Source organism: Barbus barbus, assembly GCF_936440315.1.
Source record: "Barbus barbus genome assembly, chromosome: 43".
Taxonomy (NCBI): Eukaryota; Metazoa; Chordata; class Actinopteri; order Cypriniformes; family Cyprinidae; genus Barbus; species Barbus barbus.
The window spans coordinates 20,733,266-20,759,088 of NC_136721.1; the positions used below are offsets into that span (position 1 = coordinate 20,733,266).

A 25,823-nucleotide genomic window follows, 5' to 3' on the forward strand; every position below is an offset into this window, starting at 1 on the left:
ACGCGCTGGTCATATACGCACATTAGAATGAAAGTCCAAACAAAGAAGCAGCACCTGTCCAATGTGGAACCCATCCAGTGCTGTTACTCTCTCCGGGACCATCTTGTTCGAAGTTGACCTTTGACCCAAGCGTCCAGAATCTCCACTGCCAAAGGTGAACAGTTTTCCGTCCGATGTGATGACGGCTGAGTGTTTGAACCCACATGCCAGCTGAAAGAGGGAAATGATATTCAAACGAAATCTGATCATGTGATGGTTTTGGTGATTAGCTCAGACAGTACTTTTCTTTACCTGCACCACTTCCTCTCCCTGCAGAGCCTCGATCTGTTTGGGTCGCCTTTGCCTTTCACTGTTCCCATGGCCAAGTTTCCCATAATCCCCATCACCCCAGCTAAACACCTCTCCGGTCTCAGTGAGAGCCAATGAGTGGCCATCAGACCCGTATGATGTCACCAGCTGAGTCACTACATAACCTATTAGGAAAGAGTTAGGATAATAGAGAGTTATATATTATATCATGCATTTTTATAGTGAGTTAGTTTAGAGAATAATAATAATAGTATTATTATTCCATATATATATATATATATATATATATATATATATATATATATATATATATATATATATATATATATATATATATATATATATATATATATATATATATATATATATATATATATATATATATATATATATATATATATATATATATACACACACAATAATAAAACAAAAGTAGTTATATTTTTGTCTTTAAACAACTCTAAAATGAGATGAAACTCATGCATTCATTAAATAAAAGTTATATAAGTGTTAATTCACATTTTTTTTAAAAATTCTGCACCTATTTTCAACCTTTTCCCCCCAAATTCAAAATGACATCTGTGTACTACACGTATTACTGGCTCTGGCCTGAAAATGAGTTTGCTGTGGTTTGCATTACCTTGTAAAGCTGAGATGATAGTTGGGGTGTAGAGGTCGTCTGAGTTACCCTGTCCGAGTCGTCCGTAACTGCCCTCCCCTACAGCCAGAACTGTACCGTTAACCTGAACCAGGAACGTGCAGTTTTGACCGCACACAACCTGAGAGAAACACACAGCACAGATAAATGGAGAGAACAACTCTTTTTAAATGGTAATGGTCACTTTTTGTGGTAGCTTTGCATGTGTTTGGTGTTGATAATCTACCTGTTGAGTCTGAGAGAGAGAGGGAGCGAGTGTGGGCACAGATGCGCTGGTTCCAGCATCCGCCAGCTGCCCGTGACGTCCGTTACCCCACAAATACACCTCGCTTTTACCACCCTGCTGCCAGTCCTGTCAAAATCACAAACATGACTTTATTCAATTAAAAAAGATGTTTAAAGCACTGTTAAATACAATAATACTTCCTTTATACACATTACAAAAACATTATTTTAATGCAATCTCAAGCCAATTTAGCAAGCCGCAAAGGTAAAATAGGCATAGAGATATGCTTTAAATAATGAGGAAAGGAGTTTTACGTAAAGTTGAGACAGGGTTTGTGTGGCACTGGCTGGTAGGGTTTGTGTGGGGTAATTTATAAAAGTTGAGTGAATAAAAACACGTGAAGAGTGATAAAAATCAGCCTGAAAGAACAATGCTGAACACAGGGACTATCCTGACAGAGACGAATGAGGGAGATGAAGAAAGATCCGGATGTCTTAACACACACTTCCACATATCTGCTAAACCTCACACACGCTCAGGAACACAGACTTACTTCAGGTCTGCTGGTCGCCCAGGACATGAGCTGTTCATCCATCATGAAGGTCCATTTACTGTTGTCCTGGAAGGAGAACAAAAGACCCTTTGCATAAATCAAAATAACCTTTACGGGGCATATTGTGGAAAACAGGGTTACGCTCAGCTACAATAAGGAATTTTGGTATCATTGAGATACTATAATAGTTATTAATATTTTGAATCAGTTTTTATTTTTATATTTTCTGTTTTCATTTTAATTAAATGTTTAGTAATTTTGTTGTGTTGTATAATATTTTAGTAATCTTTATATTTTTTTTTATTAATTTTTATTTTAAAGTTTTTTTAATATTTATTTCAGTTAATTTTATTTCAAGTAAATTGTTTTAATTCTAGTTTCAGTTTTACTTTACTGTAATACCCTTTAATGTATAATAATACAACACTTAATTCCAAAAAATGACATGGAAGTTGGATGGATTTTACCATACTGATTGCGCTAGTATTGTAATTATTTCATTGAGTCTGTCATTTTTAATAGTTTTTTTCCGCTTTAATCCTTGTTATGCATTTATTCTTAAAAGTAAACCAGCAAAAACAGCTCATTTAATATTCCAAGTGTCAAAGCAAGAGTCAAAAAAGGTCATAAATTTAGTTTTTGGTGCGAAAAACCTTCACTAACATTATAAACAGATTTTGAGAGAAACAAAAAAAAAAGTGTACAAATATCGTTCTATCAAGTATTTCACAAGGATTAACTCCTTTGCATCTTACCAATGGTTTGATCAACTCCGTGGATCCAGAATGATGGAACTCGGGTGCAATGAAGGATTCTGGGAAGGCGGTGCCACGAGCAAATGCCTCTGCGCTCTTCACTGTGGTTGAATAAGTGGAAAGCCAGTTCCACTCTGAGGGGCAGAAGGATCCAGGGGCCCCATCCTGATCTGGCCCCGTCCCGCTGTGGTGAGGCGGTCTGGGCTGACGGCACAGAAGCTGATCCAAGAAAAGACCCATGGCCAGAGCGGCCAGACTCTGAAGAAAGGCACTGTGGGTCAACTGATCGCCCGCCATCACATGACTCTGAAGAGCAAGACACATATAAAAGGATTTGATGTTATATAATATCTATAATGCACTGAGCATACCATTTTCACAGAAATAATGGAATAATTAAGGTTTTTATTTAAAGAATCTCACCAAGACTGCATTTATTTAATCAAAAATACAGTAAAAACAGTAATACTGTGAAATATTACACCTATTATATATATTTATAAATATAATTTGATGAAGTAGGAAGTAAAAGTAGGTGGTGCTGAGGTGACGTTGACCCAGAGAACTGCAGTTCATTTATCAGAGCAGAAGCTGCAGTGAACTGACTGACTCTGGTCTCGCCTCAGCAGACTGCAGGAGATCTCTGCTGTTTAACCGAGGACAATAATGAGCTGTTAATAGAGACTGTTAAGTGAAACTCTGCGGCAAAACTGGGCAAAAAGTAATTATGCCAGCAGAACAAACTGAGCCTCAGCAGAAACTCAGACTGGATCAGAACTGAGGCAAATATGTACAGTATGTGTCAGCTGTTCCAGTGTTTCCCATACATTGACTTATTTGTGGCAGACCGCAACAATATCAAAACTGACCGCCACAAATTGATTTTCCAAAAGGCTTTGATCTCGTTGAATAAACATGAGCACTGCACGTTTCAAAATCAAAATACGGTGCGAGTGTTTTTATATCACTATTTCTACATTTAAAATGATAATAATATCACTAATGAATTGATACAATAATAACATTATCTTTACAAACAAACAAAAAAACAACAATAACAATATTTATATAAAATTTTTCAATTTGATATCTCCTACATTTTGTATGAGACTATATGTTGTAAATATGAGCAATTTTTCATTTAATTAGAATTTTATTTTATTGGCCGATACAAATTTGAAAAATAATAAACAGAAAATAAAAGAGCCAAGTTCGGATAAAAGTATTTTTGACAATTTTGTTATTTAGATTACTATCTAGCACTAACTTAAAGGGATAGTAAAAGATTATAGCAAACTTTCACCCTTTAAGGCCATTATTTTTTTTAAATATAGTTTTCCCTTGTCTTTAGTGTGTTAATTTATTCTTTGTTTTTTTACAAAATAGCATAGATTTATACATAATATTTATCAGTTATTGGCCATAACACGAAGACAGCAAAATATATCTCATTACATGAACAATAAATGTAGTGAATTTTGAGTTTTCAGTTTTGATGAGAAACTGTATGCACCTTCTCATAGCTGTACTGCTCCTGAAGCAATGTGGGAAGGCGCTCAAGAAAGACGGCCATGCAGGGGGCGCGATTCAATCCCAGAATGCCCTGACTGCGTAGAACGGAACGGCAGGAGGCCAGAATGTGATTCTGAGAGATCCAGTCTGGGGTACAGCGAATTAGCAAAACATCCTGAGATAGGAGAAACAGAATTAAACATTACTTACACATTTTTTAATTAAACATTAACTTTTTCAGAAAGTTTTCAGTACCTTTGATCTTCCAGAACAAGCGGTCACCCCTATGTGTGGGATCCAGGTGGTACAAACCACAGAGCCCATTCCTGTAACTACAGTCTGCAGGACTGAACCATCCTAGAACACAAGGGAGTTACAATCAAAAACAGGAGCTTTGTAAAGCTAATAAAAGAAATACATACAAGAAGCATTTGACTCACCCTGAGAGACCAGATGTTGAGCACCCCTCCGATTCCTCCAGACACCAGTGCAAGTCCACTGGGACAAAATGACAGGGTCTTTACCGCGGTAATGTGTCCACTCAGTCGGAACACACATTTAGCATTGCCCCGCTAAAACACAAAACACACACACACACACAGTTTCCTTAAACTGGACTAACAAACTCCAAAAAAGACCTTTAGTGACAATTAATATAACAGTAAGAGAGTGAATTAAAAGGTGAGTTTAAACAGGCAATAAATAAAGAGGACATAATTTACTCCAAAAAAAAAAAAAAAAAAAAAAGACATAAATAAATCAATCTGACCTTGATGGCACTGTTCTTGTCTTGGCTGGTAGACGGGGTGAGGAAATTGGGCACTGAGACATTAGCACCCCCTTGAGGAAGAGTCCACACATACAGGAGGCCATTTTGACATCCACTGAGGAAATAAAGGAAAATCTTAACATTTAGATTATGGATTAGACTCTTGTGCATCCTAGAGTACCAATATAACAGCTAAATGTCTGCATATCCTAAAATACTTCATGAAGTACTCATTTAAAGCTCTCCTCTGAGATATCTTGTACCCATTCTTCATGGTAATAGTGAGAAAAATAATAATAGTGCCATATTATACACTTATAACGTTAATGTTTCTTCCACCAAAGTCGTTGTAATTTGACACATTTTTGTCTATTTTCCACCCTTTCTATGACCTTTAGATTTTACTTCTGTTCTATCTATTATGTAAATGAATGTCATAGCTCTTATTATGAACAATTTACCTGTGCATTTGTCATTTTTAATACAATTTTAAATTGTATTGTTCAATTAAAATGTCACGCAATGTTTTTTTTTGTTGTTCGTTTTGTGAATTCGTTACACACTGATTTATGTCATAATTTTGAAGAAAACCTGGGTTGCTATAGTAAAAAAAAAAAAAAAAATGTAATAAAATAAAATATAAAAAACTTCCAATGCAACATCTCATTTTATTTAGTTTTAACTTGATGTCCTAAAATAAATTAAACTAAAACTGAAATGAAAATTCATAAAAACTATACAGACATAATTAAAAGCAACCAAAAAAAAAGACAAAAAATTACTAAAACTTGAACTAAAAATTAATATGAAAGTAGAAAATATTTTTAAAAATCTAAAAATATTAACAAAAACTGTAATAGCATCTCGATGCTATAAAATAACACTGTTTCCATTTCATTGCCATTTTAAGAATTCTAAATGTAAATGACTTTATTGTGAGTGAAATGAGTAGTAACACCCCCAACAGTTTGCTACATACTAAAGTATCTGGTTCTGAAAATCGCTGTAATGATTATTAAGCATATGGCACACTTACACTGCCATCATAAGACGAGGCTCCGGTCCTCTCCCGGGGAGAGGGCACCACTTGGCCGTGTTGACGGTGCCCGTGTGGAACAGAGAGTGGAGGGTTACCCACGCACCGCTGGCACGACCCCAGATCTTCACCACCTCAGAGCGGCCCACAGACAGCAGCAGATGACCGGTAGGGTCCCACCTGAGCGCACTCACACTCTCCTGTGAACATAAAAGCTTGTTACTCACAAAAGACATGGGTTTATTTGCATAAAAGTATGTGTTCAGTTTCAATCTGTCTGAAATGCGTGAAGAAACCATTCATTTCATTGATTCAGTTCATTTGGTTTGTTCAAGTCATCATTCAAAAGTTTCCCAAAAATCTCCATGTTGCATTTTATCGAATGAAAACAATAATTGACTATATTTTCTTCAATCATTTTTACACAAAAATGGCATAAAATAAGTAAATTGATACAACTGTTCATCACCATCACTGATTAAATTATATCAATTTACTTATTTTATGCCATTTTTGTGTAAAAATGATTGAAGAAAATATAGTGTTGCTTATTATTCATATCACTTCCACTCCATTTTCTTACAAACGCTTACAAACAAACAATTTTAATTAGTCCAAATAAATGATTTATTTGCTAACCTGACATCAGTATTGAACAGACCATCATTATTGGCGAATAAAGTGTTTGTCTTTGTTTTGAGGACTCCATACTCACAGGAAATGCTGTTAGCAGAATGGGCGGGTCGATTTCACAGCTCTCTGCTGTTGCTAGTAGAATTTTGCCATCGGGATAGCCCACAGCAAAGGGTTTATCAACACTGTACCAGGCCAGACACTGAGGTGCTAAAAAACACAGTGATAGTCATTCACCACTGAATTATTGAACACACATTAAAACAGAAATCTTCAGCACATTTAAGGACCAACCTTCTTTCCTGTAGCAGTGAGTGAGCTCTGTTCGCTCCACCCTCAAGTCGTCTGTGACCTCCAGCCAGCAGAGGGAACCGTCCAGCCGGCCCACCAGCAGACTCTCAGGAGGGCTGACCTGACTGCAGGTTTCCTGACTGAGGAACGGAGTGGAGGTCTGAACCCACGAGAGCGCAGTGACCCAGGAGGACTGAGCCTCGATGCGCGCCTGAGTACCTACAGGAAAGACGACAAACACAGACGGGTATAATACAACCACTTTGTCCAGGATATTTGAAGATGCGCATAATATACTGCAGTTTTTGTACACCAACACTTGGATTTTGAATGTCAGGCTATGAAATTATTAGTAAAGCCAACAACCACTAATAAAGTTGATAAAATGAGTGAAAAACATCCCACAGAACACACTACCACAGCATTTTACTGGCAACTTTTGCCTAGGCATATATATATTAAATAATTATTTCATAAATACCCCCCCTCCCCCAACCACACTACATCCAGTGTTGCTGATGTTACCTAAAACTAAGCCTGAAAGTATTAAACATTATTTTTGGTAATTACAATAAAGCTAAAATCAAATTAAAATTACATATTAGATGAAACATTTATTTTTTTTCAAAAGTAAAGTGAAATTAAACAGTCTTGTCATGTAACTGAAGTAAGTTAAGTACTACAATTACTTCAACTATGAAATAAATATAATTAAAGTCAAATAGGAATATTAGGAAAACTAACAAAAATTACAAAAAGTACATAGCAAAATTACTAAAACTTAAAATAAAAATAAAGGAGTAACACTTTACTTAAAGCCTTTATGTATAATAAATTATAAAGGGTTATTAAAGTATTTAATGCATTATAATTATTCATAATGTGCTTTGTAATACATTATATCTTGTCGTAAATAATTATAACCAAATTTAAAATGCATAGTGTAAGAATGAATTGATGGGTGTTATAATGTATTAACTGCGGTTACAATTATTCACAAGATTGTACAATGCATTATAAAGGGATAATTAATGCATTAAATCTACTTTTATAATGCATTATACTTAAAGGCAAGTGTTACCAATAAAAGCTATTTCAAACATATTCAGAAAATTAGTAAATGCTATAATAGTATATAATATAATGTATAAATCAATTGATAAATACTGTTATAGTGTATACATACGTATAATAAATTATCACTGATTGCATCAGCAAACACATTGTTTCAGATGCAAATAAAGTTATTTTGATGCAAGATTATGGTAAACTTTTTTTCTTCAGAATAACATGCACCGATGTATAGTGCACAATAAGTCCAGAAACAATTAATAGGTAAACAGAGATAATTTTGCATTCATATTGTCTTCAAGTTAACTTGCTCTAACAATCAGTTATAAATTAATGTATGCCCATTTGATTACATAGAAGATTTGGCAGCAGTAGTGCTGTGTGTGTGTGTGTGTGTGTTTTTGTGTAAATGTGACAGCAGGATGCTGGTCTGACCATTGACAGTCCAGATGTTGATGAGTTTGTTCTGGAAGGCGGCCAGTAAAGTTCCCCCTGCGCACCACGATACAGCTGACAGCAGATGAGATCCCATTGAACCATCTGAGCTCTGAGCATCCTCACTGCAGAGACCACACACAAACACACAACTGTCAGCACCCAAAGCATCCATTTCTGTCTCATTCAACAGATAAATTATTTCCCAAAAGACCTACGAAACATTTTAAATTTCTCCCTTTCCTAATCAAAGAGACAAAAAAAACAGAGTCTCACCTGACGCTGCAGATGTGTGTGTGCTGCAGTTCTGCTGTGTTCGACGTTACGGCCCACAGTCGAACGGTCCCGTCCTGTGAGCCAGTGGCCAACAGACCTGGTTCTGAATTCCAGCTGCAGCTGCTCACCTACAAACACAACAGCCAATCAGAAACAAGTCAAGAGATATATATATATATATAGAGAGAGAGAGAGAGAGAGAGAGAGAGAGAGACTTGCAAGACATCTAGCATGTTTCTTTAAGTGTTTCTACTATATCTACATCCTCTTTACCCTGTTCTGATGTCCTTCCAGCTTCTTGATGGGACACTTGCGCAGATCTCCGGCTATGTCGCTGTATGTTTGGGGTCTGGCAGTGTTGTCTTTCTCAGAGACCGCCAGGGCCTGGACCAGCTGTTGTGCCGCCCACTGTCGGTGTCTGCTGGTCAGCCTGGCCGACAGGGCACAGGCAGCGAGCGCATTAGCCAGCTCCAGCGGCCCGACCCGCACTCCCGCTTGAGAGAGAGGAGGACCTGAGGGTGGAGGGCTTCCGCCTTCTGTCCAATCACATGCAGAGTTAATTAGGAGAAATTCATTCCAAATCTTTAACTGCCATTTAAAAATGATATATGGGTACCTAAGCGAGTCAATAGAATTAAAATTAGCAGGTTTCCAAAAACTTTTGACCACTGTTCATGATTTATCTATACTCTTAAGTTTTCTAGTCAGTCATGATTACTGGTTATTTATTTTATTTATTTACACACATAATTCTCAAGGAACAATGTTTAATTATCTATGCATGTATGTAAGGAACAACTTCTAACCAATAACATATTTTAGAGATAAGCATAATTGTAAAATGTCAATTCACCATAGACATTTCCTTATGATTTCCAGACCTGTAATGTAAAATTCTCTGATTCTTCAATAAAGAGTTTAAGCAATTACCTGATACTTGCAGGATTTCCATGACCGTGAGATTAATTAAAAAGTTAATAAACACTAATAATGAATTAAATAATAAAAATGTAAAACTAAAAAAAAACCCTGATACTTGCAGGATTTCCATAACAGTGTGACATAAAATATCAATATTTATTTATTTTTATAATCTTTTTATATTTTACTATAATTATTGTCATGTGACCATCATCTGACAAAGAAACGTGAATGTGCAAATGTGTTTTAAAATGATTGAAATATAAACCAAAAATGCAATAATAAAAATGTAAAATTACAATAAAGAAATAAAAATATCCTGATACTTGCAGGATTTCCATGATAATGGGATTTATAAAAAGATGATAAAAGAAAAAAAATATAGTAAATGTAATAATAAAATATAAACACTTAAATAATTATAATAATTAAAATAATTTGTTTTCATATTTAATTTACCATAAATATTTTATTTTTTAAATAACAAGTATTTCATTTTATGTCATGTGACCATTAACTAATATAAAAAAATAAATAAATCCATTAACTAATATAATAACAATCCAGTAAGCCCTGCAAACTTGTTGTACAATTTTCGAAATAACCTAAAATGTCAGTAGGTAGGAGCTGGTCTAAAGTAAACTAAAACATTTAAAATATATGTACTGTTTTGAGAAACTCTTTACCCTTTTCAATGGAATCGCTTCTTTCCATACTATAACGGTATCGGATGCCTTTCTCCGTCAGGAGAGACACCAGACTCTGTGTGACCAAGAAGGTGGGCGGGGTCAGTTCTCTCGGCTCCTGTGGCGTCCCCTTGAGGGCAGAGCTTTGCCTCATCCTTTGCTGCGGATCGGTGATAGCGCTGATGTTCATCCCTGTAGCTGCTGCCATGAGATCCTGAGAGGAAGGACATGCAGGTGAGACAGCATGATTAGGCGGAAGACAGGATGATTAAATGAGCTGAAAGGAGAGAATGATGAAGAGCATAGCAAGGATAATGAGGTGAGAAACATTAGCGGAGGAGACAAGAAAGATGGTTGGGTGGGAAGAGAGAGAGAGAGAGTGTACCTGAGTGCAAATGTCCACTAACTCTCTGTAGGCAGCAGGACTGTGAGACACTAAACTGCCGATAGCAGAGCTGAGGAAGGACAGGAAGGCAGAGCCTGTGCGATCGCTCACAGAGCCACGCCCCATTCCCTGCTGGTCCACGCACGTGTGGACACGCCCCCCTGCTGCCAGACACATCAGCCGCACCAGGATACGGATGTCAGCCAGACCCAGAGCCTCCAGACCACTGGACTGATTACACACTGAACTACTGAAACACACGGTGACAGATACACAATGTATATATTTGTACATCTGATATGGATTATCAAAAGAAATCAAAATAAAATAAAGGGCTTGCGGTTGATTGTAAAAATGGGTGGGGTTAAAACTGGCTAAATGGCTGGAGAAGTGCGCCATATACGCCACCAGAAAGAAGTCTGTTGTTTCAACAGAAACCAAGTTATAAATTTAAATATTACGAGGACAAAAAAAATAAAAATAATTAAACATATGCATAAATTAATTGTTCACAATAAGATACAATGACAGTGAATTTCCATGTCATGTTGACTTGAATCTCCTCATTAATAGAGTATTCATTAAAATTATTTATAACTGACATATATAGACTTTCCCGACAAAATTATTTACATCAAGTTTGATAAATGTTTGTGTGGGAAAAAAAAACTTAAAAATACAAAATAATTGACTTTCCTAACAAAATGATTTAAATCACAAATGACAAATTTTCAATATTCTATTTATTTTTTTATTTTCTATTCCTTTTTTACGTTTTTGAAATATAAAATAATCATTTTAATACAAAATGAGTCAGGAAATCAACAGAAATGCTGGATTTGTGTGAGAAAAATTTATTATTGTGGGGTAAAATCTGTAAAATTCTGTGTAATGAATTTAGATATAGTAACCATATAGTAACCATGTTAAACTATGCTGAGCACTACCCTCTTACTTGAAGCAGAAAAATCATCAAAAACAATCAAACTAATGCAAAATTTTGATCTGTGAGGTTTTTTTTTTTTTTTTGAGGAAAAACAAATCTTAGTGAAAAAACAACCGGAATATGATGACAGTTATCCCAGTATTTCAGATTCATTGTGAAGGAGATTACATAAAAGAATGTGACATTTTCAATATTCCCTGAATAGCTAGTGTGTGTTTTTTTGGCTACTGAGCTATAACTAACACACACACGCATGCGCACACACGCGCACACACAAAGTAAGAAATACTGGATTTGTGTGAAGGGGCTTATTATTTGGCAAGGGAAATCTGTAAGGATTTAGCAAAACAGATTTAAATAAAGAAAAATGTGTAAAAAGAATAAACAAATTAGTCAAATAAAATTAAATGGCCAAGGAAAGGACTTGGCTTGAATTTGTGACTAATGATTGTGATGTTTATGGGTGAATAATGGAATTTTGCAAGGATCAGATTCCGTGCACGTCAGTCAGACATTGATGGATCCATCACATTATGACATGTCAGATTCGGTGAGTGCACTGAGCAGATGATATATTTAGTGTCGAGGGAAGTCAGGTACCTGGTGGACGTCTGTGAGAGAGCTCTCATCACCATACTGTAGGCCAGCAGAATCTGAGCGGTGGAGGTGACTCTCCTTAGAGCCAATAGTCTCTCTTGGGGCTCCCGCAGAGATGCTGCCTGCTCCCCGAGACTCAGAGGAAACGAGGAGCTCTTCAGCTCGGTGCTGACAATACCTACACACAGAAACAAACAACAATCTGCTGCATTTCACTGAGATTTTGGAAAGCTCTTGTAGGAAATATGAAACTAAATAAGAACATTACCTTTGTAAAGCAGGTTGTTTTCACCGCTGACTGAGCCATTGGCAAGGGCTCCGAGTGGGTCATGTTCAGTGAAGGTGATTGGGTCGGGCACGGGCTTCTTCTCACTCAGACCCAAAGGCCTCAGAAGAATCCCAAAGTCCTCCAAACCTGTAAGCCTATCTGAATCTGAGTCTTCCTGGTTACCTAGATCCCATTCATCTAATACAGACACATTCAAATCATTACACATGAAATTATTAAACTGCATAGTGTTGGTTATTTAAAAGTTTGCAAAAATACCTTCTGATGTACCATCTAATTGACCAATCAGATCAGATGCCAAACCTCTTGCCCTGAAAAAACAACATCTGGGTTGTTATATAGCAAAAAGTCAATGGCTACAGCATGTTCATCGTTTCTTCATCTTCACCTGTCCTGTTTGGAGCTCATAATACCCAGGTTGGAGGCCAGGTACTTTTCCCTGCATGCAGTGCACAGGAGGTAGTATGGGCTGCCTGATCCACATTCGCCTCCGAACCAGCCGTCCACGTAAGCCCCGTTGCTGCGGTACCCACGGCGACCGGCGCTCTGACCGCAGCCCGGATGGTGGCGCTTCATATGGTTGTTGAACTGCAGGGTGAGTGTGTTACACAACTCACACTCCACCATCTCATGAGGCTCTGGATGCTCTTCTCTGCCCTGGGACCAAAAGAGAGATTTTCATTCATAAAATGGACAAAAAAAAATATTAAAAGAAAAACAGCCAGAATGATGAAACAAACAACAGCATTCACACAGAATGATCAAATAAATGATAAATAGGATAGAAAAATAAATGAGGTATGATAGAAATACAAAACAATAGAAATAATGAATAGAATGAATAAAATAACGTTAAAAAAGTAGAACAAATGATAGAACAATAGAAAAATAGAACAAATAAAATAATAAGAGAAAAATAAAACTAATGAAAAATAGAACAAATGACAGAATGCTAAAAATAGAACAAATGAAAAAATGAGAAAAACAGAACGAATGAAATAACGAGAGAAAAATGGAACAAATGACAGAACGATGACAACAGAAAGATAAATAGAGGAAATGACAGAATGATAGATACAACAACAGAACATAAGGCAGATAGAACGACAGGTAGACAGACAGAACAATAGAAAGAATGATAGAACGATGGACAGAACAATAGAAAGAATGAGAGATTGATAGAACAATAGAACGACAGACAGATAGATATAAGAAACGACAGAACTACAGGCAGAATGGAAGATAAAACGATTGATAGAAAAACAACAGATAAAACAATAGACGGATAGCGTCTCCAGTACCTCTACCATCCACAGTGTGTCTCTCTCAGAGGTGATGAACTCTGGCGTGAGCAGCTCCTCATACGGCTCTTCCTGGTACGGATCATCCATGTAGCCCAGCTCTGAGTCGTCTTCAGCAGCAAACGGGTGCGTTTCAGCCCGCTCTGGCCACTCTGCCACTCCCACGTCCTGTCTGTACAGCGAAGGCACAGGACTGGGCGACGGCGAGTCTGAAACAAACAAGTTAGGTGAGCAAACTCATCCTTGCTGAATTAAAAAGAAACTGTAGTGCACTGAACTGTATTGTATGTGATTCTGACCTGCTCTCCTGAAGGACGTTCTCTGACTTACTCCGGACCGCTGCCTCCGTGCAGGTGGAGGTCTGTTCCTGGTGAGGTGAACATCTAAGAAGTTCTCTCTCTCCACTAAGTCCAAACCTGCCAACAGACTGGAAAACACATCGGGAATGCACACAAAAAATAAATGGAAACTAGCCCATTCTGGGATACAATTTTTCTTGCAGTGTGCAGTATATCATTCTTTTAGGAAATTTAGTAGGTCATGAAATTTGTATACTGTGCTGCTACACATACTGTATACTAGAAACAGAAAGTGTAGTATGCTAGTATGCTATTCCAAAAGCAGACACTAGCTGTTCCCATCCAAAGATTCAAATTAAACTTATGCACAAAACTGGAATATCACATTAAAGGTGGGGTATGTAATTTTTCAAAAACGTTTTAGAAAACCGAGTCGGGCCGAGTACCAAAACAAACTTGTAGCCAATCAGCAGTAAGGGGCGTATCTACTCATGATGTGGAGGAGAGAGCATTCAGTGAGCAGCCGAGCGACAGAAAGATAGAGATGGCGGATAAAAAACAAAATAGCAAAACGTCTGCGGAACGATAAGGCAAGAAGTAGGACCCGTGTAAATACTGGATCAGCTTTCCAGCGCTGGAGAGAACTCAAGGAGCGTAGGGACTGTGATCGGACGCGGAGGTTGCTTTGTTTCTTCCCGATAGGTGAGTAACACAGTGTCTACACCGGACGTGGTGCGCCGCAACAGCTAAAGTCTGTCTACACTGGACGCGATAAAGCGACCGTTGAGAATCATTTTAAATTTGTGTCAGCACGTCATAAATAGAACGCGGCAAGAGTTTTCTGTCGGGGATTTGTTGTGTCGAACCACGCAGCATCTCTGATTATAATGACTTCTATAGTATTTTGTCCCACCGCTCGCGTCCGGTGTAGACGGTGTAACATTGGTTTTGCTTTGTTTCACAGAACTAATCGTTGCCTGGGTTGCGTAGGCTACGTATGTGTGGGGCAGAGCAATCAAAATAGGGGCAAACCCTTTTGGGGTAGGGGCGTGTTTGTTTTGGTGTTTCAAATATCAACATTGGCCCACCTTTAAACATTTGCGAATAAAGCACCGTTTCATCCAACGAGCCAAAGAAAACAAAATCGGCACTTCCTGGTAAACTGGCACTAAATATCACTAAGAAAACTAGGAGAAGTCACTGAATATAATAATTTTCATATATGAAAAACTACTTGCCTGTTTTCAAATGGAGCAGCATTTAATACACCGAGCCATAGTTCACCGACAAGCTACGCAATTTGCGCTCAGAATCGCAGATGAATCGCCTGCGATATTGAACGTAATAGAGCCATAGTTCACTGACAAGCTATGCAATGTGTATTAAATGCCGCTTCATTTGAAAACAGGTGATGGAGATTTATTAATAAATCACAGAACCGGCTTTACCGACGAGATGCACACGACAATCGCGTGCAATATATCGTGCAGCCCTAGAGGAAACACAATAGATACTGTCACTGCTTTCAGAGGCGGATGCCAGATGTTTGGGAACACAGTCGTATCAGAAAATTATACAAAAATACTTTGATGACAGACTTTGCTCGGGCATTTCAGAATGACCATAATAACGTAGATGCTGTGAACGAGATCGGTCCGCAGCTAGTCAAGTTCTCCTGTCTCATAGCGGAAAGTCACATGACTTTTTCGATGAGTATGGAGGAATTTATTCGCTAAATGTATTTCCATAGTAGTTTATGCACATTTTTTCTTATCGGACAAAAAGTTTATCCTACTCAAATGTGCGCATTTGTTGTTTATGCACATTTTTAGAATTTATTTTATTTTTTATGCGATATTCCAAAATGCGCATAAAAATAGGTGGATGGAAACATAGCTACTGAAACCAAGTGGCCGTCAAGGTTGGTTAGGACTCAAATTAATATGCAAGAGATCACCTATCACTGGTTAGGATGTAGTGTATGCATGAATTCACCTCTCGTTTGGTTCTCTGCTCTCCTGTAGCGTGAGAGGAGCTGGAGACTCAGGGCACTGGACCGTCTCTGGCCCTTCAGATGAGGGCGTATCAGTGGCGCCCCCTACAGACGAGCCCTCACCTGCCTGCTGCTCCTCTGTGATGGGATGTTCCAGCATCCAGCTCGCCAGCACCTCGATGGTACGTGAGTCAACATCTCCAGTGACCCCTGAGAGAGGTCACAAAGAGGTCAGGGAGAACACTCAAAAAACGTTTAGACACACTTGACCGAATTAAAGTTTCTCGTGATCTCAAAAACCTTTTGGTCTGAAGTGATCAAATATAAAGTGTGTGAATTATTTTTTTTCTGATGGAAGCAGACTTGTTTGACCAGATGGTGAAGGAAAACATCAATACAGAACTGATTAAACTAGAAATCTATGGAAGCTTGTTTCTACCATGGGATAAAAAAAAAAAAAAAAAAAGTAAATCAACTTTCTCACATTTCAGACTTTTTTTCTCTCAATTATATTTATATCTTTATGTCTTACAATACTGTCTTTTTTTCAGAATATGATACAAAGTCAGAATTGCAGTAATGTAAAGATACTGTATAGTTGCAAGATATTTTGAAAAACATTTTGAAAAAAAGTTGAAATTGTGGGATACAAATTCGTAGTTGCGAAAAAAAAAAGTATATATTTTTTTTTACTTTTTATTTTGTGGCAGAGACAAAAAAAAATTGCAAGATGTAAACTCGAAATTTCAAGAAAAAAGAATTCTGAATTCAGTACTGATAGATAAAACTACGGTGGCCGAGAAGTGCAAAACAAATCACGATTCTGAAAACAAAACAAATTACAAACGCAAATGCAGATCTAAAAAAACAAAATAACAAGAGTAGGGAGGGCTTGTAGCAATAAGGTGGCATCCATTTAATATTTTGAATTAAAATTATAAATTTACACAATACGTTATTATTGCATACTGTTTTTTTACTACAATACTGAGGTGCAGATAATTGCCACAATTTGCAACAAATAGTATACATACACAAAATACTGCTATTTTCACTTAGTGTAAATAGGTATTTGCACAGTGTAAATAGCATCTATTACTATTTTGCACTTAGTTAAATAGCCTCTATCGCTGTTTGCACGGTGCAAATAGCTGCTGCCTAAAAATATACATGCATGTACATTTACAACACTGTACTCTGTATTATATTAAATTTGAATCAGAATACAAAAAAAAAAAAAAAAGAACTTGTTAACGCTAATGGGAGTGACGGTAAATTTGACATAGTTCTGTCAAATTGCGATAGCAGCTAACGTATTTACACTAACTGAAAATAGCAGAATTTTGTGCTATGTATACTACTTGTTGCAAATTGTGGCAATTATCTGCACCTCAGTATTGTAGTACAAAAACAGTATGCAATAATAACGTATTGAGTGTAAATGATAATTTTAATTCAAATTATTAAATGGATGCCACCTTATTGGTACAAGCCCTCCCTACTCCTACCCTAACCCTAACTGATACTTTATTTTCAACTTTTTGATTATTTCCTTAATTTTTATTGAAAATAAATACCTTTCCGATGCAATACGAGATTTGAAAAGTGAGAAAAAAAAAGTTTGGCAAAAGGCGATCGCGTCAAAAAACATGACACGCAATCTATCATCTGCGCCACTAGAGCTGATGCTTTAGTTGACTGTGCAGTTCTTCTCGTTCTTCCTGTACACCTTGATTGACAGATGTCTCGTCCAGTCAGCGGTGAGTAATCTATTCACAAACCAATGGCACTGTCTCAAACTATACCTACCTCTTCCGGTTTGTCTGATTTGTCGTTGTGTTTTCAGACTTGTTATTTTTTTGGAATTGTTGTTTTCAGACTTGTTATTTTGTTTTCAAATTTGTCGTTGTGTTTTCAGACTTATGTTTTCGGAATTGTTGTTGTGTTTTCTGAATTATTTAGTTTTTTTAGATTTGCGTTTGTAATTTGCTATTTTGTTTTCAGAATCGTGATTTGTTTTGCACTTCTCTGCCACCATATAAAACAAAATAACTGGCTTATTTTAAAAGTTGTCTTTGCTAACAAAAAATAAATATATAATTAGATTTTTGTATAACTATAATGTTTAAGAAAATGTAAATATGCAATAAAATTATTTCAAATATATACAATATATTTATATAAATAAGCTGAATTTTGTTGAACTGTGAACAGAGCATTCATACAGAAAATAAGACTTCATGCGGTGCTCCACTAATATTTCCCATGATTCAGCTGAGTGTTTTAGTGTGGAAGAACAGTGAGGGGTGGATTGAAGCAGGATCTCATAGGGAAGTGTAATGAGTGTATCTACTGCTATAACAGCATCATCAGCAGTAAATAATTAAGAGACAAAATAAATAAATACAATTCAAAAGTACAAAACTCAATATAATTATCCAACTCTTCTTAGTTGTGAATAACTGCACTGGCGTCATTGGTTTCTTAATCTTTGAAAATTCCATGAAGCATTGTAACATGATTGTCTCCTTTAGCAGGTAAGAATGAGTCTAGGTAGATGCTGCAAGCACTCGCTGGTACCTGCTGCCTCCATGGCCCTGTAGATGTGCCTCATTGAGAAGCCCATTTCAAGCAAGCGCACTGGGACAAACATTTGGGGCTGTTCTGAAGGACAGAAATGAAAATATTCAGTGACGCATCAAGAGTGTGTCTGGACTGATGCAGTCAGTAAATAATTAGGATAGCATTTCTAAGTCAATATTAAAAAAGTTAATAAAATATTAAAAAAGAAAAAAGAAATACATGGACTACAAATTCCATTACATATATTTCTTTCACTTAAACTTTAATATCTGACACTGACTACAAATTACATTATATATTTTGTTGCACTTAAAGTTTAATATCTGAGACCACTTTGAAAAATCTGGATTTTTTTTTATTTACATAAAATAATAAAAAATAAAATTGAATATAAACAATTAAAAATATTCAGAAAATTATAAATAGAAATATTAACCTAATTATTTAAGTCACTAATCAAATTTGTGATATTAAAAGAGGAAAGAAAAGAATTCCATTATATATATTTTTTACCCTTAATAAACTTTATTATATGGCATTGACTACAAATTCCATATTTTTTTCCCCTAATAAAATGTAATATCTACATTGAAAAGTAGGAATCTATTTCATTTACATAAAACAGTTTCATATAAAAATTTATATGAAAATAATAATTACAAAAAATTCTGAAATTGATCAATTGTTAGGATAATATTTTTAAGACACAAATCAAATGTGTGATAAAAAAAAACTAAGACATTATAAAATTTTACTTTAACAGTATTCATTTTTATTATTTTTCAATTAACCTTTCACCTAGACTGACACTGATAATATAATTAAATACATTAAATGTAATATAAAAATATAATTTTAAATTTTAATTACAAAAATAATTAGCAAACCAATATTTTTCACTACTGTTCAAGTTTTGGACCCCAGTGCATAAAAAGCGTAAATATATTTATAAAATAAATTGGTAATTCATTGTGAGATTCAAAGTGTCATTCAATAGGGTGTAAAGATGCACAAAAAAAAAAAAAAAAAAAACTTTGTGCAATCAGCGAGTACAGTATGTAACAAACCAAAAAATCCTTCCAAAGCAAGACTCAAGTGTAAAACATGCACAGGCGTTAGGGTTAAGTTAAAGAGTTACATTTCTCAAGCGCTCCCACCTGGCGCTACATAAACCGATCTTGACATCAGTTTATAAAAAAAAAAAAATGATCAGACCAGATGAACTGTGTCCATGGATGCCAGACATGCTACTTGCATTTCAGAGTCTTTCTAGACGTCTTACCCACGGGGGTCCTGGTCTGACCGCAGGGCTCAAGGAAGCTGGTCTGCTGCTCAGTGAAACCCTCACAGGAGGCTGAGCTCGTCAGGCTGAGCCCGGGGGGCAGAACCGGACTGTGGACAAGACCTGCCAATGTGGGAAAACGCGCCAGCACCATCCGCCTAGAGGAGCCCAGCCACACACACATGCACACACAGACACAAGAGAATCACTAGCACCTGCTCTAGAGCAAACCTTCAGCTTGAGCGTGTGTTATGTTGAGGTGTTAATCACCTTTGTATCATTAAGCCATGCTCAGATGCCTGAGGTTAAGAGGAGCATGTGTTTATAACACACACACTCACCTGTATTCTCACTTACACTCTCAGCAACCTGTGTGTGAGTGTGTGTCTCAGTTGACGCCGATCTGGAGTGAGATTATCAGGCATGTCAGCGAGTTTACCGTGTGTGTTTGAAACCAGTGTCTCATGTCCCTGTTTTTCAAATTGACATTGACTAGCAGAGTTATAAAAAAAAATTAAAAAAACTGTACACGTTACTTGCCAGAACAATTACTCCTCAGATGTTAGTTACAACACAATGGCATTACTTCATAGTACTTTATAATTACTTCACTAATTCATAGGTTCCTTTATAATACACTCTTTAAATTTTAATAATTGGACTTGGATGAAAGAGAAACTCACTGTAGCAGGTTGATGGGAAGGAAAGGGTTAAAGTTCTCCAGGCCGTCAGCCTGCAGGGCGGTGAGGAGCGAGGCTGTGAGGTCATTGGTGGAGGGTGAAGCTGATTGGCCGAAGATGGCGGTACCTTCAGAGCCATTGCTGTAAAGTGAGACTGAACTGGAGGATTTGGACACGGGCTGAGAGGACGAGTGACCTCCTGAATCCGTGTACACAGACACAACAGAAAAAAGAGAGTAAAATTAATTAATATAATTAAACAACAACAACAAAAATATTAAATTAAAAGTATGTGTTAATATTATTCGTAACGGAAGTAGTAGAAGAAGTTATTATTATAGACTTTTGCCTTTCTAAGCTATATGAAATGCTACTGCTTCTACTATCATTATATTAAAGTTACTAAATTATATAAATTAAAATATATTAATATATAATTAAAAAATACACAAATCTACAAAATCATTAGTTCATTTTTACAGACTTAAAAGTTAAATCAAAATTAAAATGTAATTTAATAAATGTAATTTAAAAGTTAGTAATATTACTAAATTAAAGAAACAAATAAACATTAATAATAATTTATTATTAGCTATTTTTCATTTTCTGTCTTTCTAAGCTATATGAAATACTACTACTACTACATAATAATAATAATAATAAATTGGATCATTGTATTAAAATTATTGCTGAAATCATTATTAAGTAATTAAAAACTAAACGATAGCAATAATACAAATGTGGTGATAATGATTATTAATATTACTGAATATTTTGTAAATTATTATTTTTACAGACCTTTGCCTTTTTATTATATTGAATTATTATATTAAAATTATTAAATTATAAATAATTAAAAAAAACAGTAGTAATATTAATAATTTATAGCAATTTTTACAGACTTTTGCCTGTTAGCTTTTTTTTTTACTTTTGCCTTTTTACCTATTACTAATTATAATACATTAAATCATTATTAAAATGATTAAATTATATTAATTAAATAAATTAACAGCCATTATAATATGTATAATAATTAAATTATATTCAAATTATTAAATGAAATTAATTACAGAATCATTATAAACAAATATATAAACATTTTCTTTATTATATTATTATTACAAGTCAAGTTAAAAAGTTTAATTATTATTATTATTATTATTATTCAACAGTAAAGGTAGTAAACAACTGAATAAACTGTATTGTTCAAATGTTGTTGCCAAAGCTCCAGACCTTTGTGTTCTTTGCTTCCATCCTCGTGCAGTCTGCTCAGCACTCCTTTAAAGATGATGATCTGGGCCCTCTCGAGGTCTGATAAAGCCATGGCCTGTTTGATCGGACAGGGTCTGACGGCCCACTTCACCATGCTCCGCACCACAAACTGCAGCACAGACCGCAGCTCGGCGTTCTCCTCCCCACCGGCAGAGGCTCTCGCTGGGTCGGGGCTACTTACATTAACCCCTCCATCTGATTTGGGAACCAGGAGAAGATCTGTGAACTTCCCGCAGCTCAGAATGACAGCAAGAGATTTTAGCGCCCCCAAAAGGAGGTAGGAAATGCGGACTGCGCGCAGTTCCAAAGCAAAGAAGTCCACTCTGGTTTGTGGTGCGAGTATTGGTGGACAAGGGGCGCTAACATGCTCCTCGTTTGACTGTATGAGGGATCTGAACGTGTCATCTTGGTTCTCCTCTCTCCTCTCTTCCACTTTAATTCTGTCCTCATCCACTGGACAGCTCACTCCCTCATCGTCCATCATAATACGAGCGATGTCCTCGTCCAAACGTCTCTCCAGCTCGTTACGCGGGCCGCCCTCAGAGCTTATTCGGTTTCGTGGCAATCCAGATGTTTCGGATGATCCAGAAGGAGGCTCCTGCTCTTCTAAGATGCCAGTCATCAAGATGAGGTCGAACAACACGGACGGCTTGAGGCCACGGCAGCGGGACATGTCCAGCTGGGGGACGTCGCAAGGCTCCAGGGAGGAGAGAGGCGTGTCGCTGGGTGACCAAGAATTCAGGAAGCTTTGGGTTAGTGGGACCACAGCAGGTCACAAGCAGTATGAAGATGAGGAGAGGAGTGAGACAGAAGGGGCAAGACAGAAATAAGAGTGAAAAGGAAAGGAAAGGAAAGGATACCATGATTAGAAAAAAATGAAGGGGACAAAAGACAATACAAGAAAAGGGAAGTGAAGAAATCGAAAAGGAAAAAAGACGCATGCAACTGGCAAAAAGAACAGGACAGGTATAACATACAAAATATACAAAAATTACAATGGCGTCTGAACATAGAAACTAATGACAGTGCTGGAGCAGATTAAGTCATAAAGCACTACACCATTTTACTCAAAGTTTTTTTGTGTGTGTGTGTGTGTGTGTGTATATATACATGCATGCATATATATATATACACACACACATACATACTTCCAACCACTAATAAAATATTGTTAGATGTATAAATCTTGCATATAAAAAAAATTCTAATAATAAATAAACCTGATGTATAAAAAACAGATTAAATATATTTATTTCTTACAATCTAAAAATAGAGATGTAAATGATTACTTTAGAATACATTATAATAAAATAAATAATAAATGATTAAAATAAAATGAAAAACAGCAAAATATCAAATTCAGTAAATGCATTAAAATATTGTTCAATATATTTTAATATCTTAAGCCAACATGTGAACTTAATATTGACAACCTATTAAATACATTTTTCAAAGTTTTGTTTCGCTGAGATTTTTTGCAGCCCTCAAACACCCCAATTTGACCCCTTTGCTCTAAAACATTATATAAAATATAAAATAAGCATTTTTTATAAACTTTTATATAAAATAAGCATTTTTACTATAAACTGCATGACAAAATAAAAACAATTCATTAATTTCATTAATAATAATACTATTCAAATATATTATTATTTCCATTATTTATTTATTTATTTTTCATCTGCCTTTTAATAATACTCAATGCATTAAATTATATTAAATTATAATATAAAATGTAATAATTTTAATCTTGCATTTATTTGGCTGTCTGTAAGAGTACTTTATATATGCATTTTTGTACTTACCTCACAGTAAAATCTGTCTCTTCCCACTGAAGCTTAGCCAAGGGGCTTCCCTCTTTCAAGACCCCGAGCAGAGTCGCCCGTCGACCACTGGGTTTGTGCAGGCAGGTCCCTCCAGCACGGAGACCGCTGTCCACCCCTCCGATCAGGGCCATGACAGGCCAGACTTCAGTGCACAAAACGCTGAGCTGGGCATCAGAGAGCCCTGCTGGGCCAGAGAGGTGGTCTGTCGACGTCCCAACATCTGCCCAAGCAGAGCCCCTCTCTCTGTTCATCCCACATTTCTCATCGGACTCCTTACTGGCATGACCTGCTAGCAGAGGACGAAATATATTAACCTTTAAAACACAATTAGCATAGTAACAAATAAAAAAAAAAAGCCTTTTCTAAAAAAGTAATTAATGGGAAAAATTCTAAATTATATACGCTCCTGGAAACAAGACGAGTAATCAACATTTTAAGTCCAGAAAAATGTGTTTTAATAGTTTGTAAATGTATTTAGAATACATTTTTGTTTTTTTACATTTATTAATTTGGCAGACATTTTAGTCAGCTTTTCTTTTGCTACTTTTTTATTTTTATTTTACTTTATCCTAATTTTTATTTCAAGCTTTTATCTATTGTAGCATTTCTATAGCATAGTAAATCTAAACGCTTTCAGGAGACAAGTTAACTGACCTATCTTGCCTTGTCCCTCTCTCATGAGAGGGTTGATGAGCTGTAGTTTGTTCAGCATGTGCTGGTTGACATGTTGAACCCAGTCATCATTCACATACAGTCGTCTTAGCAGCTGAATGGTGGACTCCAGCAAAACCGTGGCCCTCGGGCTGCACAAGGGCTCCCCTGGCAGAAGATCGCTAGGCATGCCACGCATCTGCAGGTCACACAGCGTCACCTACAGGCCAGTCAAAAAACAGGAGGGTTTTGAAAGTTGAATTATAATATATTATATAATTATAATGTAAAAATGTATAAACAAAAGTGGTGTAGAGGTTTAAGTGGCTGACCTTTTCTCCTGGGTTGCTGCTGTAGAAAAGAACACAGGGGTAGAGCTCTGTGGCATCCACTCCTTCAAATGCTAGTTTGGGCTCCTACACATACATAAAAATGCATTGTTTTTGCATTACCGTTTTATTTAAATGCATTTCATTTATTTTCCATGAGAATAAAGCTTTTATTTAACCTATTATATTTCTAAAAATTTTTTTTGCAAATGCATTTCACATTGTGCATAACTTCATAATTATGTGTTACACAGAATATTCAGCAAGAAATAATGTAATACAGGACTTTATCTGAGTTGTTTGGATTTTATTTAGCTTTTAAAAATATTAATTTTCTTAGAATTAACTTTTTTTCCCCCCAACCAATGCAACAGATTTCACAATTTTTATTTTAGGGTTTTTCTTGGGTTTTACAAAGAAAAACCTTTTTTCTTTCAAATTAATGTGCACAGATGCACTGCACACATCACTTTTTGACAGTAATTATAATCCATATATTATTGTACCTTAAATTAGCAATATTATGTTCAACACAAAAGCTCCAAAGCTTGTTTTTAAAAACACCACATTTCACATTAATACCAAATTTATAGGTTAAAGGTGCCATAGAATGAAAAACTGTCTTTACCTTGGCATAGTTAAATAATAACAGAGCCTTAATAATAACTGTGAGCCTTAAACACCATAGTTTCCTCCTTCATCTGGATTAAAAAGAACCACTGAAAAATAGTATTGAGCAGCACTGTGAAACAGCCAATCAGAGCAGAGCCCATTATTATTCATGACCCTGCCAAATAAGCCAATAACAGACTGTTTCATTCTAGGGAGAAATCCTAGGGTTGTAAATGGACATGTAAAACTGTTTCTGGAGATGTTTTGCCCTTCCCTAAGCTACATACCTGCTATATAGATATCAGAGAACAATTTAAAATACTGTATCAATGCATTCCATGGCATCTTTAAATCTGTGATTTGTCTATTTTAAATGTGCGTATATCCCTGTAATTATATTTCATAGACAAAGTTGATTTGGGCTTTATATAAAAATAATGATATTGTAGAAAATAAAAAATGAAAACAACAACAACATTATAATATACTGGAGTAAGCAGCCACATGGTTTCATTCATCTGTCAGAAGCATGTGATCTATGATGTCCAAAGCTCTGTTCACCTGAAAACAACATGACTGCTTACTGCAATAAAATAAAATATTAATATATACACACACAATTTGTTTTGCTCCAATATCATAATTTT

The 25,823-nt window shown here is 36.0% G+C and overlaps 1 protein-coding gene across 1 annotated transcript in view; it reads right to left on the reverse strand.

The window, feature by feature from the left end:
• LOC306862198 (putative E3 ubiquitin-protein ligase HERC1) overlaps positions 1-25,823 on the reverse strand; it is a 70,176-nt gene that overhangs the window by 8,187 nt on the left and 36,166 nt on the right. Inside the window, exons 35-66 of the mRNA XM_079404928.1 lie at positions 24,568-24,651; positions 24,239-24,455; positions 23,564-23,873; positions 21,720-22,480; positions 20,490-20,685; positions 19,807-19,964; positions 18,522-18,605; positions 15,944-16,151; positions 13,949-14,076; positions 13,650-13,858; positions 12,737-13,005; positions 12,607-12,659; positions 12,328-12,525; positions 12,063-12,237; positions 10,517-10,766; positions 10,132-10,345; positions 8,798-9,060; positions 8,525-8,652; positions 8,249-8,373; positions 6,746-6,961; positions 6,534-6,661; positions 5,819-6,018; positions 4,783-4,897; positions 4,454-4,585; positions 4,269-4,370; positions 4,015-4,188; positions 2,502-2,807; positions 1,747-1,812; positions 1,194-1,319; positions 950-1,088; positions 292-473; positions 55-210 (exon numbers count right to left, since the gene is read on the reverse strand). Coding sequence (XP_079261054.1) covers positions 55-210; positions 292-473; positions 950-1,088; positions 1,194-1,319; positions 1,747-1,812; positions 2,502-2,807; positions 4,015-4,188; positions 4,269-4,370; positions 4,454-4,585; positions 4,783-4,897; positions 5,819-6,018; positions 6,534-6,661; positions 6,746-6,961; positions 8,249-8,373; positions 8,525-8,652; positions 8,798-9,060; positions 10,132-10,345; positions 10,517-10,766; positions 12,063-12,237; positions 12,328-12,525; positions 12,607-12,659; positions 12,737-13,005; positions 13,650-13,858; positions 13,949-14,076; positions 15,944-16,151; positions 18,522-18,605; positions 19,807-19,964; positions 20,490-20,685; positions 21,720-22,480; positions 23,564-23,873; positions 24,239-24,455; positions 24,568-24,651 — 6,072 coding nt within the window. The remainder of the gene's footprint in view (positions 1-54; positions 211-291; positions 474-949; positions 1,089-1,193; positions 1,320-1,746; positions 1,813-2,501; positions 2,808-4,014; positions 4,189-4,268; positions 4,371-4,453; positions 4,586-4,782; positions 4,898-5,818; positions 6,019-6,533; positions 6,662-6,745; positions 6,962-8,248; positions 8,374-8,524; positions 8,653-8,797; positions 9,061-10,131; positions 10,346-10,516; positions 10,767-12,062; positions 12,238-12,327; positions 12,526-12,606; positions 12,660-12,736; positions 13,006-13,649; positions 13,859-13,948; positions 14,077-15,943; positions 16,152-18,521; positions 18,606-19,806; positions 19,965-20,489; positions 20,686-21,719; positions 22,481-23,563; positions 23,874-24,238; positions 24,456-24,567; positions 24,652-25,823) is intronic.